Genomic DNA, 20,224 nt, shown 5'->3' with positions numbered 1-20,224 from the left:
CTGGTCCACATTTGTGGAAACCAGTGCTAAATGATGCTATGGTAGATTCTCTGAGGCACGGGCATTCAGTCCCGTGTCTTGGGATCTCCCCACATTCAAGCGAGACTAACTACTCACATGAATATGCAAATTCAATATGCCCATTGAGGGCGAGATCTAGACCGTGACGCCTTGCAAGGTCTGGTTAGATCTCGTGAGGTGTAAAGACTGTTGTAAATCTCATGAGATTTAACATCATCGGGTCGGGCACGACGAGGCCAGTAAATTATGGCCTTGGTGTCTGACTAGTGGGTTGATAAGAAGATAAGAAATAGGAGCAGGAGTAGGCAATTCAGCCCCTCGAATCCATGCCGCCATTCAATACTATCATGGCTGATCTCATCTTGTCCTCACCTCCACCTTCCTGCCTGCCCCCCATAACCCTTCATTCCGCTACTAATTAAAAACCTATCTCCCCCTTAATTTTGTTTAATGTTCCAATGTCCACTGAACTGTGGGGTAGAGAATTTCACAGATTCAGACACTTTGGGTGAAGTAATTTCTCCTCATTTCTGTTTTAAATCTGCCACCCACTTAGCCTAAAATTATGAAACCATAGTTTTGTTGTTGTCTAGTTGTTCTAGAATGTCCAACAAGGAGAAACATCCATTCTACGTCTATCCTGTCAATGCCCTCTTACATCTTATATACCTCAATTAAATCTCCTCTCATTCTTCTAAATTCCAGCGAGTTGAGGCCTAAACTGCTCAACCTCTCTTCATAAGACAAATCCTTCATCCCTGGAATCAAATTAGTGAACTTTCGCTGAACCATTTATACCCTTCCTCAAATAAGGGGTCCAAAACTGGGCACAGTACTCCAGATGCGGCCTCACCAATGCCCTTTACAGTTGCAACAGCACTTCCCTACTTTTATACTCTATTCCATTAGCAATGAATGGTAAAATTCCATTTGCCTTCCTTATTACCTCCTGCACCTGAATACTAACTTTCTGTGATTTCTGATTGAGGACACCCAGATCCCTCTGCACCAAAACATTTTGTAGTTTCTCTCGATTTCGATAATGAGTTGCCTTTTTATTCCTCTGAACTAAATGGAAAATCTCACACTTATCCACATTAAATTCCACCTGCTAAATCTTGGTCCACTCACCTAACCTATCCACACCCATTTGTTTTTTATTTTATTTTAGAGTACCCAATTCATTTTTTCCAATTAAGGGGCAATTTAGCGTGGCCAATTCACCTACCCTGGACATCTTTGGGTTGTGGGGGTGAAACCCACGCAAACACAGGGAGAATGTCCAAACTCCACACGGACAGTGACCCAGAATCGAACCAGGGACCTCGGCGCCATGAGGCAGCAGGGCTAACCCACTGCGCCACCGTGCTGCCCATATCCATATCCATTTGTAAATGTCTGATTTCAGTTTGCTACTCCACTTATTTTAGCATCATTTGCAAATTTGGCTATAGTAAATTTATACTTGAAAGTCATTAATATAGTCTGTAAATAGTTGGGGCCCCAAACATCAAGCTCTAGGGCATACCACTAGTCACAGTTTTGTCTTTATGTTCGCTTTAACCTCCTTGCTTAGACATGGATGCATTTTCCCCCTCTTACAATTTATCTTCCTCATTGGAATATATTATAATTGGGACGAATTGAATATCTCATTAAATGTCAGCCACTGCTAATCAACTATTCTACCTTTTAGTCTCTCTGCCTCGTCCACTAGAGCCATATTTGTCCTCATGCCTATGTAATTACCTTGGTCTAACACCAGAACATTAGTGTGGGACTCTTGTTTATTGCCCTCAAACTGAATTTGAAATTCAAGCATGCAATGATCACTCTTCCCTTGAGGACCCTTTACTACAAGATCATTAATTAATCCCATCTCATTACACAATACTAAATCCAAGATAGCCTGATCACTGGTTGGTTTGAGAACATATTGTTCCATGAAACAATCTCTAATATACTCTATGAGCTCTCCCTCGAGTCTACTCTTGCCACTTTGATTGATCCAATCTGTATACCTCATGCCACCTGCTCCTGGGATTATCAGCAGTCACCTACCTCCCTTCCTGAGACTTGCTGAGATGCTCCCAGTTTCGGTATTCACTTGAAACTCTGCCACCTCCACCCAGGTCCCAATAGTCCCAATCTTCATGAAGGGTGATCCATGGTTTCAAAAAGGGCCTTTCTACCAGTTACACTTTGAGCTGTTCTGGGGAAATTTGCATACGTGCAGTGCGGTCAGCCTAATTTGAAGGTGAACCTGCGAAGGAGACCCAAGGAGTTTGAGTGAAGGCAAGCATCCAGCAGAGGGCAGCAGAGCAGAGCTACTGATCAGCTGTTCTGGGGAAATTTGCATACGTGCAGTGCGGTCAGCCTAATTTGAAGGTGGTTTGTGGAGGGGCTGTTGTCAAGTGACAGTTAAACCTGAAACACTTTGTCAGTCTTTCCCACCCTACCTCCTCCTCTAACCAACCCCCCCCCCCCCCCCAACAAGGCCGTTGGGAAGCGGGAGCAGGGGCCTGTCGTGAAGGTGAGTGAGTGCCTTTAAATTTGCTTACCTTTCAGCGGGAGCAGGGTTTGAGGGAATATCAGGTAAGCTCTTCCTTTATTTTTATTTTTCTTGTTTTTTTTTTAATCTAGAGGTGATGTCAGGGAAGGCAGTACAATGCTCCTCCTGCAGAATGTTTGAGGTGAGGGACGCCGTCAGTGTCCCTGCTGATTTCATCTGTGGGAAGTGCACCCAACTCCAGCTCCTCAAAAACCGTGTTAGGGACCTGGAGCTTGAGCTGGATGAACTTCGGATCATTCAGGAGGCAGAGGGGGTCATAGATAGGAGCTTCAGGGAAGTAGTTACACCAAAGACTGGAGATAGATGGGTAACTGTAAGAGGGACTGGGAAGAAGCAGTCAGTGCAGGGACCCCCTGCGGTCGTTCCCCTGAGTAACAAGTATACCGTTTTGGATACTTGTGGGGGGGACGACTTACCAGGGGTAAGCCATGGGGTACTGGCCTCTGGCACGGAGTCTGTCCCTGTTGTTCAGAAGGGAAGGGGGGAAAGGAGTAGAACATTAGTAATTGGGGACTCAACGGTCGGGGCACAGATAGGAGATTTTGTGGGAGCGAGAGAGACTCACGTTTGGTATGTTGCCTCCCAGGTGCAAGGGTACGTGATGTCTCGGATCGTGTTTTCCGGGTCCTTAAGGGGGAGGGGGAGCAGCCCCAAGTCGTAGTCCACATTGGCACTAACGACATAGGTAGGAAAGGGGACAAGGATGTCAGGCAGGCCTTTAGGGAGCTAGGATGGAAGCTCAGAGCGAGAACAAACAGAGTTGTTATCTCTGGGTTGTTGCCCGTGCCACGTGATAGTGAGATGAGGAATAGGGAGAGAGAGCAATTAAACACGTGGCTACAGGGATGGTGCAGGCGGGAGGGATTCAGATTTCTGGATAACTGGGGCTCTTTCTGGGGAAGGTGGGACCTCTATAGACAGGATGGTCTACATCTGAACCGGAGGGGCACCAATATCCTGGGGGGGAGATTTGTTAGTGCTCTTTGGGGGGGTTTAAACTAATTCAGCAGGGCCATGGGAACCTGGATTGTAGTTTTGGGGTACGGGAGATTGAGAGTATAGAGGTCAGGAGCACAGATTTGACTTCGCAGGAGGGTGCCAGTGTTCAGGTAGGTGGTTTGAAGTGTGTCTACTTCAATGCCAGGAGTATACGAAATAAGATAGGGGAACTGGCAGCATGGGTTGGTACCTGGAACTTCGATGTTGTGGCCATTTCAGAGACATGGATAGAGCAGAGACAGGAATGGTTGTTGCAGGTTCCAGGGTTTAGGTGTTTTAGTAAGCTCAGAGAAGGGGGCAAAAGAGGGGGAGGTGTGGCGCTGCTAGTCAAGGACAGTATTACGGTGGCGGAAAGGAGGTAGTATGGGCTGAGGTTAGAAACAGGAAAGGAGAGGTCACCCTGTTGGGAGTTTTCTATAGGCCACCTAATAGTTCTAGGGATGTAGAGGAAAGGATGGCGAAGATGATTCTGGAAAAGAGCGAAAGTAACAGGGTAGTTGTTATGGGAGACTTTAACTTTCCAAATATTGACTGGAAAAGATATAGTTCGAGTACATTAGATGGGTCGTTCTTTGTACAATGTGTGCAGGAGGGTTTCCTGACACAATATGTTGACAGGCCAACAAGAGGCGAGGCCACATTGGATTTGGTTTTGGGTAATGAACCAGGCCAGGTGTTAGATGTGGAGGTAGGTGAACACTTTGGAGACAGTGACCACAATTAGGTGACCTTTACATTAGTGATGGAAAGGGATAAGTATACCCCGCAGGGCAAGAGTTATAGCTGGGGGAAGGGCAATTATGATGCCATTAGACATGACTTAGGATGTGTAGGTTGGAGAAGTAGACTGCAAGGGTTGGGCACACTGGATATGTGGAGCTTGTTCAAGGAACAGCTATTGCATGTTCTTGATAAGTACGTATCAGTCAGGCAGGGAGGAAGGGGTCGAGCGAGGGAACCGTGGTTTACCAAAGAAGTGGAATCTCTTGTTAAGAGGAAAAAGGAGGCCTATGTGAAGATGAGGCGTGAAGTTTCAGTTGGGGCACTTGGTAGTTACAAGGAAGCGAGGAAGGATCTAAAGAGAGAGCTAAGACGAGCAAGGAGGGGACATGAGAAGTCTTTGGCAGGTAGGATCAAGGAAAACCCAAAAGCTTTCTATAGGTATGTCAGGAATAAAAGAATGACTAGGGTAAGAGTAGGGCCAGTCAAGGACAGTGGTGGGAAGTTGTGTGTGGAGGCTGAGGAGATAAGCGAGATACTAAATGAATACTTTTCGTCAGTATTCACTCAGGAAAAAGATAATGTTGTGGAGGAGAATGCTGAGACCCAGGCTATTAGAATAGATGGCATTGAGGTGCATAGGGAAGAAGTGTTAGCAATTCTGGACAAGGTGAAAATAGATAAGTCCCCGGGGCCTGATGGGATTTATCCTAGGATTCTCTGGGAAGCCAGGGAAGAGATTGCTGAGCCTTTGGCTTTGATTTTTAGGTCATCATTGGCTACAGGAATAGTGCCAGAGGACTGGAGGATAGCAAATGTGGTCCCTTTGTTCAAGAAGGGGAGTAGAGATAACCCCGGTAACTATAGGCCGGTGAGCCTCACGTCTGTTGTGGGTAAAGCCTTGGAGAGGATTATAAGAGATACGATTTATAATCATCTAGATAGGAATAATATGATTAGGGATAGTCAGCATGGTTTTGTGAAGGGTAGGTCATGCCTCACAAACCTTATCGAGTTCTTTGAGAAGGTGACTGAACAGGTAGACGAGGGTAGAGCAGTTGATGTGGTGTATATGGATTTCAGTAAAGCGTTTGATAAGGTTCCCCACGGTCGTCTATTGCAGAAAATATGGAGGCTGGGGATTGAGGGTGATTTAGAGATGTGGATCAGAAATTGGCTAGTTGAAAGAAGACAGAGGGTGGTGGTTGATGGCAAATGTTCAGAATGGAGTTCAGTTACGAGTGGCGTACCACAAGGATCTGTTCTGGGGCCGTTGCTGTTTGTCATTTTTATAAATGACCTAGAGGAGGGCACAGAAGGTTGGGTGAGTAAATTTGCAGACGACACTAAAGTCGGTGGAGTTGTAGACAGTGTGGAAGGATGTTGCAGGTTACAGAGGGACATAGATAAGCTGCAGAGCTGGGCTGAGAGGTGGCAAATGGAGTTTAATGTAGAGAAGTCTGAGGTGATTCACTTTGGAAAGAATAACAGGAATGCGGAATATTTGGCTAATGGTAAAATTCTTGGTCGTGTGGATGAGCAGAGGGATCTCGGTGTCCATGTACATAGATCCCTGAAAGTTGCCACCCAGGTTGATAGGGTTGTGAAGAAGGCCTATGGTGTGTTGGCCTTTATTGGTAGAGGGATTGAGTTCCGGAGCCATGAGGTCATGTTGCAGCTGTACAAAACTCTAGTACGGCCGCATTTGGAGTATTGCATACAGTTCTGGTCGCCTCATTATAGGAAGGACGTGGAAGCTTTGGAACGGGTGCAGAGGAGATTTACCAGGATGTTGCCTGGTATGGAGGGAAAATCTTATGAGGAAAGGCTGATGGACTTGAGGTTGTTTTCATTAGAGAGAAGAAGGTTAAGAGGTGACTTAATAGAGGCATACAAAATGATCAGAGGATTAGATAGGGTGGACAGTGAGAGCCTTCTCCCATGGATGGAGGTGGCTAGCACGAGGGGACATAGCCTTAAATTGAGGGGTAATAGATATAGGACCGAGGTCAGAGGTAGGTTTTTTTACGCAAAGAGTGGTGAGGCCGTGGAATGCCCTACCTGCAACAGTAGTGAACACGCCAACATTGAGGGCATTTAAAAGTTTATTGGATAAGCATATAGATGATAATGGCATAGTGTAGGTTAGATGGCCTTTAGTTTTTGACTTCCCATGTCGGTGCAACATCGTGGGCCGAAGGGCCTGTACTGCGCTGTATCGTTCTATGTTCTATGTTCTAAAGCTGTCTCACCCGGTTGTAGCCATTGTAGCTGCTGCAACAACTCGGTCCCACAGTCAGAAGCAGGACAGATATTTTGGGATTCCCTCTTTGGACTAATTTTCGCTACCGCAGATGGAATGAATGGAGCTGAGGTGGCTGGAGGTTTGGGTGGATGTTGGTGAATAGTGTGTCGCATGAGAAAGGGATCTGGGCTGTTGGAGGTTGGAGGGAGTTACAGAGACAGGGTGGGGTGGTGGAGAAACACAGAGATCTTGGTGGGCTTTAATCATAAGGATAAGCATTTTAAATTTGGAGGAAGTGGTGGAGATCCAATGTACTGTAGGTGAGCACACATGGGATGAGGTGTGGGTGTTTGTGTCTGGGCTCGCATTTGTTGCCCATCCCTAATTTCCCTTGAATTGAGTGGCTTGTTGGGCCATCTCAGATGGGCAGTTAAGAGTCAGCAACATTGCTGTGGGTCTGGAGTCACATGTGAGCCAGACCAGGTAAGGATGGTAGATTTCCTTACCTGAAGGACATTAGTGAACCAGATCGGTTTTTACGACAATTAACAATGGTTTCATGGTCATCTTTAGACTCTTAAGGGCAGCACGGTGGCGCAGTGGGTTAGCCCTGCTGCCTCATGGCACCGAGGTCCCAGGTTCGATCCCGGCTCTGGGTCACTCTCCGTGTGGAGTTTGTACATTCTCCCCGTGTTTGCGTGGGTTTCGCCCCCACTACCTAAACATGTTCAGGCTAGGGGGATTGGCCACACTAAATTGCCTCTGAATGGAAAAAATGAATTGGGTACTTAAATTAAAAAAAAAAATCTTTAGACTCTTAATTCCATATTTTTATTGAATTCAAATGTCACCATCTGCTGTGATGGGTGCCGAACCCAGGTTCCTAGCGCATTACTCTGAATCTCTGAATTACTAGTCCAGTGACAATACCACTTTGCCATAGACTCCCCTTTGAAGGAAAATCCACGTGAGGCTTTGAGAGTAGAGTGGAGAAGGGTGATTAACTTGCTAAGAGCTGCTACAGGTATAATGTACTGTATGAATCCAGGAAGGTGGCAAGCTTTGACGTGGATGGTATCTGAAAACTGGAGCTCAAATAAGACACCAAAGTTTTGATCCATCTAATTCAACAGTGATCAGGAAGGGGACTGGAGTTCCTGGTTGAAGATTTGGGAGCGAAATCGAAGACCATAGTCTTCCCGATTTTTAACTGGAATAAAAGCAATGTAGTTAACTGCCTTCTGAAATGGACTCGTAAGCACTCAATTGTATCAAACAGCTACCGGAAGTCAAAAAGAGCCATAAACCATGTGGACCACCTAGCATTGACCTAGGCACTGGAAACATCAATGACACACCCTGCACTGTCGATCTTCCTAGTTCTCCTTACCAACATCCTGCTGGGATTTCTTCAAAACAGGGTGCCCTGTCCCATGGACTAGTCAAGCAACAGCCTGATGTACTCATGCATCATACGTAGCAGTGAGGATCCCAAACGCCACCATCATCCTCCTCGGCAATGGCTGGATATTATGGATAATTGGGTTGCTGTGGCAAAATTTTGAATTCCACTTTGCACTTTTTCTTATGTTTTCCTCCTCGGATGCAAGCGAAGGATTACTGCCGATGAAGGTATTGCTTTCCCATGTCTGAGTTTTCGGAGCTGTCAGCTGCTCCTACATTGCTGGGTTCCACTAGAATCCCTGAAGTGCAGAAGGAGGCCATTCGGCCAATTGGGTCTGCACTGACCCTCCGAATGAGCACCCTACCTAGGCCCACTCCTCCGCGGATTGATCATGGCCAATCCACCTTACCCACACATCTTTGGACTGTGGGAGGAAACCAGGCCACCTGGAGGAAACCCACGCAGACACGATAGAACATGCAAACTCCACACAGGCAGTCACTCAAGGTCGTAGTTGGAGCCGGGTCCCTGGCACTGTGTTCTCCCCATGTCTGTATGGGTTTCACCCCCACAACCCAAAGGTGTGTAAGTTAGGTGGATTGGCCATGCTAAATTACCCCTTAATTGGAAAAAAAAGAATTGGGTACTCAAAATTTTTTTTAAAAATGATATACATTAACAATCTGGAAGAAGAAACTGAGGGCATTGTTGCTAAGCTTGGAGATGTTACAAAAATATGTAGAGAGACAGGTAGTGTTGAAGAAGCGGGGAGGCTGCAGAACGACTAGGAGTGTGGCCAAAGAACTGGCAGATGGAATACCACGTGAAAAGTGTGAGGTTATGCACTTCGGTGGGAAGATTGGTGGCATGGACTGTTTTCTGAATGGGAAAGGCTTCGGAAATCTGAAGCACAGGAGTCCTAGTTCAGGATTCTCTTAAGGTTAATGTGCAGGTTCAGTTGGCAGTTAGGAAAGGAAATGCAATGGTAGCATTCCTGTCGAGAGGGCTAGAACACAAAAGCATGGATGTACTTTTGAGGCTGTATAAGGCTCTGGTCAGATCTCATTTGGAATATTGTGAACAGTTTTGGACACTATCAAAGGAAGGATGTGCTGGTCTTCAAGTGGGTCAAGAGGAGGTTCACAAGATTGATCCTTGTAATGAAGGGCTTGTTATATGAGGAACAATTGAGCACTCTGGGTCTGTACTCATTGGAGTTTAGAAGGATGTGTGGGGGGAATCTTATTGAAACTTACAGAATATTGAGAGGCCTAGAAAGAGTGGACGTGGAGAAGCTGTTTCGACCATTAGGAGGGACTAGAACCTGAAATGAAATGAAAATCGCTTATTGTCACGAGTAGGCTTCAAATGAAGTTACTGTGAAAAGCCCCTAGTCGCCACCTTCCGGCGCCTGTTCGGGGAGGCTGTTACGGGGGGCACAGCCTCAGGCTGAAGCGATGATCGTTTAAAACAGATGAGGAGGAATTTCTTCAGCCAGAGGGTTGTGAATCTGTGGAACTCTTTGCTGAAGAAGGCTGTAGAGGCCTAATTACTAAGTGTCTTTAAGTTCTTGATTAATAAGGGGATCAGGGGTTATGGGGAGAAGGCAGGAGAATGGGGATGAGAAACATATCAGGCATAATTGAATGGTGGAGCAGATTTGATGGGCCGAATGGCCTAATTCTGCTCCCATGTCTTTTGGCTCCATCTTAAAGGATGTCTGGTTGCTATGGTCCGGTTGCTATGGACTGCCTGGGAAGGTTGTGATGGGCTGGTTAATATGGACTGTCTGGGTTCGATTCTGGCTCTGGGTCACTGTCCCTGTGGAGTTTGCACATTCTTCCCGTGTTTGTGTGGGTTTCGCCCCCATAACCCAAAAGATGTGCAGGCTAGGTGGATTGGCCACATTAAATTGTCCATTAATTGAAAAAAATGAATTCGGTATTCTAAATTTATATTTAAAAAAAATAATGGACTGTCTGGGCTGGTTGCTATGCGTTGTCTGGGCTGGTTGCTATGCGCTGTCTGGGCTGGTTGCTCTGGGCTGGTTGTTATGGGCAGGCTATTATGGGCTGTCTGGACTGGTTGCTCTGGGTTGGCTATTATGGGCTGTCTGGGCTGGTTGCTCTGGGTTGGCTATTATGGGCTGTCTGGGCTGGTTGCTCTGGGCTGATTGCGACGGGCAGGTTATTATGGGCTGTCTGGGCTGGTTGCTCTGGGCTAGTTGCTATGGGCTGGCTATTATGGGCTGTCTCGTTGCAATAGGCTGTCCGCGGGGTGGCGCCACTCTGGCTGTTCCGCCGGAAGTGCTCCGGGGCCACTCGGATCCCAGGACTGGGAGCAGGAGAGAGCCGAGGCCGAGGCTGAGGCCGAAGGAGCGCCGCCAGGTAAGGACCAACAGCGCTTGTGCTCAGCGACAGGAGCCGGTTATTGAGGCCCAGGCCTGAGCTTTAATACAAAGAAAGCGAACGGTTTGGGCCCGTTTCTGTTACGGAGTGGCCGCTGGACATCGGGGAGCGAGTGAGCTCACAGCCCGGGGGCCCCGATCTCTCCGGGGTGGGCGTCGGTCCCTGATGTCGGTGGGGGTGGGGGGTCGGTCCCTGATGTCGGTGGGGGTGGGGGGTCGGTCCCTGATGTCGGTGGGGGTGGGGGGTCGGTCCCTGATGTCGGTGGGGGTGGGGGGTCGGTCCCTGATGTCGGTGGGGGTGGGGGGTCGGTCCCTGATGTCGGTGGGGGTGGGGGGTCGGTCCCTGATGTCGGTGGGGGTGGGGGGTCGGTCCCTGATGTCGGGTGGGGGTGGGGGGTCGGTCCCTGATGTCGGTGGGGGTGGGGGGTCGGTCCCTGATGTCGGTGGGGGTGGGGGGGCGGTCCCTGATGTCGGTGGGGGTGGGGGGTCGGTCCCTGATGTCGGTGGGGGTGGGGGGTCGGTCCCTGATGTCGGTGGGGGTGGGGGGTCGGTCCCTGATGTCGGTGGGGGGGGGGGTCGGTCCCTGATGTCGGTGGGGGTGGGGGGGTCGGTCCCTGATGTCGGTGGGGGTGGGGGGTCGGTCCCCTGATGTCGGTGGGGGTGGGGGGTCGGTCCCTGATGTCGGTGGGGGTGGGGGGTCGGTCCCTGATGTCGGTGGGGGTGGGGGGTCGGTCCCTGATGTCGGTGGGGGTGGGGGGTCGGTCCCTGATGTCGGTGGGGGGGGGGGGGTCGGTCCCTGATGTCGGTGGGGGTGGGGGGTCGGTCCCTGATGTCGGTGGGGGTGGGGGGGTCGGTCCCTGATGTCGGTGGGGGTGGGGGGTCGGTCCCTGATGTCGGTGGGGGGGGGGGGTCGGTCCCTGATGTCGGTGGGGGTGGGGGGTCGGTCCCTGATGTCGGTCCCTGATGTCGGTGGGGGTGGGGGGTCGGTCCCTGATGTCGGTGGGGGTGGGGGGGTCGGTCCCTGGTGTCGGTGGGGGTGGGGGTCCCTGGTGTCGGTGGGGGTGGGGGGGGTCGGTCCCTGATGTCGGTGGGGGTGGGGGGGGTCGGTCCCTGATGTCGGTGGGGGTGGGGGGTCGGTCCCTGATGTCGGTGGGGGTGGGGGGTCGGCCCCTGATGTCGGTGTCGGTGGGGGTGGGGGGGGGGGGTCGGTCCCTGATGTCGGTGGGGGTGGGTCGGTCCCTGATGTCGGTGGGGTGGGGGGGGGGTCGGTCCCTGGTGGGGGGGGGGGGGGGGGGTCGGTCCCTGATGTCGGTGGGGGTGGGGGGGGGGTCGGTCCTGATGTCGGTGGGGGTGGGGGGGGGGGGGGCGGTCCCTGATGTCGGTGGGGGTGGGGGGGGGGGGGTCGGTCCCTGATGTCGGTGGGGGTGGGGGGGGGGGGCGGTCCCTGATGGGGGTGGGGGCGGGGTCGGTCCCTGATGTCGGTGGGGGTGGGGGGGGGGGGGGGGGTCCGGTCCCTGATGTCGGTGGGTGTGGGGGGGGGGTCGGTCCCTGATGTCGGTGGGGGTGGGGGGGGTCGGTCCCTGATGTGGGTGGGGGGGGGTCGGTCCCTGATGTCGGTGGGGGTGCGGGGGGGGGTCGGTCCCTGATGTCGGGGGGGGGTCGGTCCCTGATGTCGGGGGGGGGGACGGTCCCTGATGTCGGTGGGGGGGGGGTCGGTCCCTGATGTCGGTGGGGGTGCGGGGGGGGGGGGTCGGTCCCTGATGTCGGTGGGGGTGGGGGGGGTCGGTCCCTGATGTCGGTGGGGGTGGGTCGGTCCCTGATGTCGGTGGGGGTGGGTCGGTCCCTGATGTCGGTGGGGGTGGGTCGGTCCCTGATGTCGGTGGGGGGGGGGGGGGGGGGGGTCGGTCCCTGATGTCGGTGGGTGTGGGGGGGGGGTCGGTCCCTGATGTCGGTGGGGGGGGGGGGGTCGGTCCCTGATGTGGGTGGGGGGGGGTCGGTCCCTGATGTCGGTGGGGGTGCGGGGGGGGGTCGGTCCCTGATGTCGGGGGGGGGGTCGGTCCCTGATGTCGGGGGGGGAGGACGGTCCCTGATGTCGGTGGGGGGGGGGTCGGTCCCTGATGTCGGTGGGGGTGCGGGGGGGGGGTCGGTCCCTGATGTCGGTGGGGGTGGGGGGGGTTGGTCCCTGATGTCGGTGGGGGTGGGTCGGTCCCTGATGTCGGTGGGGGTGGGTCGGTCCCTGATGTCGGTGGGGGTGGGTCGGTCCCTGATGTCGGTGGGGGTGGGTCGGTCCCTGATGTCGGTGGGGGGGTCGGTCCCTGATGTCGGTGGGGGTGGGGGGGTCGGTCCCTGATGTCGGTGGGGGTGGGTCGGTCCCTGATGTCGGTGGGGGTGGGTGGGGTCGGTCCCTGATGTCGGTTGGGGTGGGTCCCTGATGTTGGTGGGGGTTGGGGGGGGGGGGTCGGTCCCTGATGTCGGTGGGGGTCGGTCCCTGATGTCGGTGGGGGTGGGGGGGGGGGGTCGGTCCTTGATGTCGGTGGGGGTGGGAGGGGGGTGGGTTGGTCCCTGATGACGGTGGGGGGGGGGTCCCTGATGTCGGTGGGGGGGGGGTCGGTCCCTGATGTCGGTGGGGGGGGGGTCGGTCCCTGGTGTCGGTGGGGTGGGGGTGGTCCCTGATGTCGGTGGGGGTGGGGGGGGTCGGACCCTGATGTCGGTGGGGGGGGGGGGTCGGACCCTGATGTCGGTGGGGGTGGGGGGGGGGTCGGTCCCTGATGGGGGGTCGGTCCCTGATGGGGGTGGGGGGGATCGCATCTCCGATTTCCCTGGGGTGGTTGGAGGCGTGTCGTCCCTGATCTCCCTGGGGTGGTTGGAGGCGTGTCGTCCCTGATCTACCTGGGGTGTGGAGTCCTCCCTGGGTTCGGGGGGGGGGGGGGTGGGGGGGGGGGGAGCGGGCGGGGGGGTATCCTTGGGGGGTCAAGGGAGGGCATGCCTAGGGTTTCTCTCTTGTTCAAGATGCTTCTTGAAACTTCTTCGACTAAGTTTCTGCCACCTGTATTTGTCTGATTTGAGGCCCTCTGAAGGGATGTTTTATTGCATTTTATAAATGCTTTGTATTTGTCCTCTTGCTGCTGACCCAGCGCTGTCATGGAATGTTAATGCTGTATTTGTTGAAAACGTGTGGAGAACGTCATAAGCTAGATGTCAGCAGCAGAAGCTTCATACATTCAAAACTGATTACACAAATATCCCCAAACCACATGGTTTGAACTTTGCTAAGTAAACTGATCCTGGTTATTTGACCGCAATATTCTGACAGGAGGTCGAGCTGTGGTTCCTCCCCCTATCCTGCTATCCAGTGTCTCCCACTGTGTCCGCGGATATCAGGAAAAGGCAAAATCTTGCTCGGCTGTGCTGCCCAACTAGTGGAATAGCCGAGTGAGGTTCACTATTCAGGCTTGAGTAAGATATTAGATGTCAGCTGGCACAGATGAAATTTATCCCACTGCAAAATCTTGCAGTGGGGTGCAGCATTATTCTATATGACGGCCATCATATTTGCTTATTTATGCCAAGGACTTGTTTTCATAAACTGCTTGTTGCAAATATTCTGCATTGTTTTGCTTTGTTTACGAGTTGTGGGCATCGCTGACAAGGCCAGCAGGTTTGCCAGCTCTATAAATGAGTGGCTTGCTTGGCCATTTCGAGGGCAGTTAGAAGTCGGCCACATTGCTGTGGCCTGATATCACATGGAGGCCAGACTGGGTAAGAACTGCAGATTTCCCTCCCTAAAGGACATCAGATAGGTTTTTATAACTGGTAGTTGCATGTTATTCCACATTGGTTTAGTTTACTGAATTTAAGTTCCCGGCTAGCATGGTGGGATTTGAACTGAGTCCAAACCGCAAGATTATTTATCTAGTAACATAGCCACAATGCTATTGGACACATTTTGTGCTCTGTAAGACATGCTATCTTGGGGACATGTTACTCCGACATTATAGTATGTGGATACTGGAGAAAAGAAAGCAACCCATTCTGTAACTGGCCCTGTGACGGCTCCCCAGCCCCTCCCTGTGTCCTGTCTGTGCCGGAGCCTGGGGAGAAAAATAACCTGTTCATTGGATGTGGGCCTCATTGGCAAAGGTGATTTTGATTGCCCACCTCTAGTCCCCTGGAGAGGTCAATTAGGAGTCAAGTTATGATTCGGTGCTGTTTTGGTGGCTACAACATTAAAGGACATTACTGAACTAGTTCAGTTCTGACAATGGACAGCCTCATGGTCACTTGTACTGTTCCCAGCCTTTTTTATTTATTAACCCAAGGACAACTGGGCAGGTGATGTATTAGCTCGGAAAAGTAAGGTCATCACTAGCTGAGATCTTGCTACATGTGCAGTAGGGTGGAGCTCAAATGACGGATGTCGTTTGCCTGTATTTAAAGGAATCAAGTGACCAAAACGTCTGTTTTTAAGAGAGAATTAATTAATCATACTCCTGTTTCTTAGTGTGGTCCTCGGCACCTGTTAACCACAGTAATCGTAGATAGCAACTTAATTCATGTCAACATATTAGGGTGTTTTCTGTTCCTGGCTTAGGAGTAAAGTGAGGGTCCACAATTTTGGGTGAGAGTTAAGTGTGTATTTGAGCCTGGCTTGCTTGAACAAGTATGATGCTGGGGAATGTGATTATTTTACACCATTGACAATATTGGATGTGGCTCCATGTTCTGCTGCAGTTCCCTTGTTTAACATCAGGTTGTAGCAGAACTGTGTTCAGATGTCTATCTGAATGGTGGGAACAGTAAGAAGTCTTACAACACCAGATTAAAGTCCAACAGGTTTGTTTCAAACACTAGCTTTCGGAGCACTGCTCCTTCCTCAGGTGAATCGCCCAGTACTCTGTCCCTGTGCTGCCGTAGTCCCGGCCAAATTCCATAGCTGAGGTAGAGAGAAAGACAGTGCATTAGTGGGAACTGAAAGTGAAAGTGGATTGAACCTTTGTGTTGACCCTGACTGCATACGGACTGCACGGTTATTTTGAATGTGGAATATTGGATCTTGTTCAGTAGCCACGTTTTACACCGGTATACACGGCACTCCCAACAGTCACATATTACACCGGGATACTTGGGAGTACAGGTACCTAGGGCAGCACGCGGCGCAGTGGTTAGCACTGGGATACGGTGCTGAGGACTTTGGTTCGAATCCCGGCCCTGGGTAATTGTCTGTGTGGAGTTTGCACATTCTCCTCATGTTTGCGTGGGTTTCATCCCCACAACCCAAAGATGTACCGGTTAGGTGGGTTGGCCACGCTAAATTGCCCCTTAATTGGGTACTCTAAATTTATTTTTAAAATACAAAAATGGGAGTACAGGTAGCCGCAGGACTGAGGTCGACTCCAGAAGTTGAATTTCAGGAGCCTGGTGTGGAAGGTGAAGGAAGATCTGGGAGATGGGATAGCCTCCCTTTTGTCCCTGTCTTTTTGCCACAGGAATTTTTCCGAGTGGTGGATAGGCAGGTCTTATTGTTTATACGGGCAGGGATACTGGTGGGATAAGGAAGGAAGTACTCCAAAGGGGGCGGCAGTCGGGGGGCACCCCTACAGTCACATTTTGCATTGGTATATACTGGACCCCTACAGACACATTTTACACTGGTATATAATGCACCCCTACAGACACATTTTACACTGGTATATACTGCACCCTGTTATGGGAGCGGTGTTTTCAGAACCCCAAAATGTATCATGGAGTTCAACCAACCTCTCCCTTTAATGTATTGTTGCTTTTGAAGCACACGTCTTGGTCTCCAGGTGTGGTATTACAAATATGGACTAACCCACCCTCTGACATCATTTCAGTAATATGAGCTGCTCCATTTCTTAAAGGTATATTGCTTAAACATCCATTTCTTAAAGGTACTCTCACATGACATCTCCCCCCAAGAAAAAAAAACCCATCAACTTCAAGATGGTTTCATTTTTCACTTTTGCACCATCCACGAAGAAATGTACACAGTAAATATACTTTTTAGTTTCACAAAAAAAAACACGGAAACAGGCATAATAATGAAGTCCATCTTTCCCGTTCTTCTTCCTCCACCCAAAATCCTTCTCGATTGACAGTCTCCTTGAACAAGAAAATCAATGCACGATCCATCCATTCCTCTAAGCCTCGGCAATTCTCTTTAAAGTTAGATACTTCAGTTCAATCTGATCACAGAGTCCCTTGCAATTCTCCAATACAGGAGCATTGGTGATCACAGCTTTCAGGCAGTCACATGCCTGTTGAAAGTCCGCTGTCCATTCAAATTTTTGACGTTTCTTTCGCAAGTCCATCAGTGGAGTAATCACACCACAAAACTTTTGCACAAAGGTTCGATCAAATCCACTAATGCTAAGAAATCGCATTATTTCCCTTCATCTTGAGGGTATCGGAAACTCCTCAAGGATAGTGATTCGGGCTTCTCCAAATTCACTTTCGGCTAGCTTCATCACCAAACCCGCCTCCTGAAGTCGATCGAAGAACTCCATACGATGTTTTAAATGTTCTTTCCACGTCTGGAAGTTGGAAATAAAAGTAGATTGTCCCACTTTCTCAATGCAATCCTTCAAACATGGGATAGGGCAAGAGTCCGCTCTTGTAACTGCATTCACGTTTCGATAGTCCACACCCAACTGTTGGGTACCGTCTAGTTTAGGTACCATCATTATGGGTGAGCTCCATTGGCTACAACCCACTTCAATTATGCCATTTTTTAGCATACTCTCAATCTCTGTTAACCTGTGCCAATTTTAAAGGATTAAGTCTATATGGATGTTGTTTGATAGGAACAGCATTTCCCACATCTACATCATGTATAGCCATTTTAGTACTTCCCAATTTATCTCTACAAACTTGCCCATGTGATACCAATAACTCTTTCAGGTCAGTTTGTTTTTCCTCTAGAAAATAACTTAACAATTCATCCCAATTTTTAAGAACATCCTCATTTTCCAATTTAATTTGAGGTATGTCAAATTCACAGTCACCTGGATTTGGTTTGTCACTTTGAGTTAGAATCATTAAAACTTCCTTTTTCTCTCCTTCCCTTTCAAAGTACCTTTTAAGCATATTCACATGACACACTCGGTGAGCCTTCTATCTGGTGTTTTTACCACATAATTCACCTCACGTAATTTCCTTTCAATCTGATACGGTCCACAAAACCTAGCTTTTAAAGGCTCACCTACCACTGGTAACAATACTAAAACTTTATCCCCACTGACAAAACTACGAACTTTGGATTTCTTGTCCGCTACCCGTTTCATCACATTTTGTGCAACTTTCAAATGTTGTCTAGCCAATTCACCTACTCTATTTTATCGTTCCCTAAAATTTGGCAAGTAATCCAATAGTGTAATTTCCGATTTCTCACCCACCAATTTTTCCTTAATCAATTTAATTGGTCCTCTTACCTCATGACCAAAAATTAGTTCAAAAGGACTACATTTGGTAGACTCATTAGGTGCATCCCTAATTGCAAACAATATGAATGGAATTCCTTTATCCCCATCCTCTGGATAATCTTGACAATATGCCCTCAACATTGTATTTAATGTCTGATGCCACCTTTCTAACGCTCCCTGCGATTCTGGATGATTCGCCGTTGATTTACATTGTTTTATTCCTAAGCTATCCATAACTTCTTTGAATAACTTTGATGTCAAATTCGATCCTTGATCTGATTGAATTTCTGTGGGTAGTCCATATCTAGTAAAGAATTTAAGTAACTCCTCCACAATCCGTTTAGCTGTAATATTACGCACTGGTATGGCCTCTGGAAACGTAGTAGACACATCCATTATAGTCAAAAGATATTGATTCCCAGTTTTTGTTTTAGGAAGCGGTCCTACACAATCAATTAGGACCCTCGTAAAAGGTTCCTCAAATGCTGGAATGGGTATTAAGGGCGCTGGTTTTATCACTGCTTGAGGTTTCCCTATCACTTAACATGTGTGACATGATTGACAAAATTTAACTACATCTTTCTGTAGCCCAGGCCTATAAAAATGTTTCTGGATTTTAGCTTGGGTTTTCCTGATTCGCAAATGACCTCCCACTGGTACCTTATGTGCAACTCGCAACACCTCCTTTCTATACCCTATCGGCAATACTACTTGATGAACGTCTGCCCACTTTTCATCCGCCTGCATATGTACAGGTCTCCATTTTCCCATCAAGACATCACTTTTACGGTAATAACACTCTGGTATACTCTCAGATTCCTCTTTCGTATATGCTTCCTGATATATCCGTTTTATTTTTACATCTTTCTGTTGTAACTCCGCCAATTTTCCTGAACTAAAAATATCCGGCTCATCCTCCACCTGTTCTTGTTCTTTTTCAACCATCTGATCAAAAATCGTTTCTGATAATTGCACTTCAACTTCATCTTCACTCTTTGATTTCTCCTCTTGTCTTAACCTGTGACTTTGCAACCTTGTTACTGCACAATCCGGAATAATCCCAGGATATTCGTCCTTCAACCCTTCAGTTGTCTGATTTTCCACTGCCTTATCAATCACAGTAGGCATCGCTCCCACCTGCAATCCAGCTATATCATTACCCAAGATAAACTGTATTCCTGGACAAGATAGTTTCTCTATTACTCCTACTACCACTTCACCACCCTTCACTGGACTTTCCAACCTTACCTTATATAATGGAATGCTACTCCTCCCACCCTCAATTCCACATATCACCACCTTTTCTGGCAACATTCTTCCCAAACTACATAATTCCTCATCTCTTACCATTAAAGATTGACTAGCCTCTGTATCTCTTAAAATTGTGACTTCTTTACCTGTTCCTCCTGCGGTACACATGAGTAAACTTTACCTACACAAGTAAATTATTTAAAGACATATGGCACCTTCTTAACAATTACTTCTTGAACAGGCTGTACAATCGTTTGCACCTCCTTCGCTTCCCTTGGGCTTTCCTTTACCACTCCAACAAACCCCACTGTCTTATCCTGTTTTGCTACATCAGCCTTTCCAGTGCTTTTCTTCAACCACCAACACTGTGACTTTACATGGACTAGTTTATTACAGTGAAAACATTTGAAACTTTTCATTTCTTTTCCACCCTCCTGGATTTATTTTTTAATCTGAGGTACACTCTCTTTATTGTCTCCCATCAGATCATCTTTACCGTTGAGTATTTCTCATGCCCCCAGTTTCTATCCCTCACCGGCTGAAACTGATGTTGGAAACCAATCTTTGATTTATGAACTAATTCAAAATCATCTGCCATTTCTGCCGCTAATTTTGCAGTTTTAACCCTCTGTTCTTCCACACGAGTTCTCACTACATCAGGAATTGAATTTTTAAACTCCTCCAAAAGTATAGTTTCTCTGAGAGCTTCATACGTTTGGTCTATTTTCAAAGCACTTATCCACCTATCAAAATTACTCTGTTTGAGCCTTTCAAACTCCATGTATGTTTGACCAAATTCTTTCCTTAAATTTCTAAACCGTTGTCTGTAAGCTTCAGGCACTAGCTCATATGCATTTAAGATGGATTTCTTCACCTCCTCATATGTTCCAGACACCTCCTCTTGTAGTGATGCAAACACTTCACAAGCTTTGTTTGAATTAGTAATACCCACATGTCCTGTGGCCATTTCATTTGTTTAGCTACCTTCTCAAATGAAATGAAAAAGGCTTCCACTTCCTTCTCGTCAAACTTCGGCAATGCTTGGACATATTTAAATAGATTCCCACCAAGCCTTTGACTATGACGCTCTTTCTCACTATCCTCATCACTATCATCCAACTGTACTTTATGTCTGCCAATTTTAATTGACTTTCATGTTTCA

General features: G+C 48.9%; 1 protein-coding gene across 2 annotated transcripts in view; it reads left to right on the top strand.

Annotated features, from left to right (window-relative positions):
- The first annotated feature begins 10,162 nt into the window (after window positions 1-10,162).
- LOC119978036 (serine/threonine-protein kinase 38) overlaps window positions 10,163-20,224 on the top strand; it is a 109,219-nt gene continuing 99,157 nt past the window's right edge. The window contains exon 1 of one of the 2 annotated variants that reach the window (XM_038819366.1): window positions 10,163-10,349. In XM_038819366.1, the coding sequence (XP_038675294.1) occupies window positions 10,206-10,349 (144 nt within the window). In that variant the 5' untranslated portion in view covers window positions 10,163-10,205. The remainder of the gene's footprint in view (window positions 10,350-20,224) is intronic. The other variant, XM_038819365.1, reaches the window with a different exon arrangement.

The sequence above is a fragment of the Scyliorhinus canicula genome, chromosome 15, assembly GCF_902713615.1.
Source record: "Scyliorhinus canicula chromosome 15, sScyCan1.1, whole genome shotgun sequence".
In the NCBI taxonomy this organism is placed as follows: domain Eukaryota; kingdom Metazoa; phylum Chordata; class Chondrichthyes; order Carcharhiniformes; family Scyliorhinidae; genus Scyliorhinus; species Scyliorhinus canicula.
Note: the sequence above shows the minus strand (reverse complement) of the source record. Positions and strands in the feature narration are given on the sequence as shown.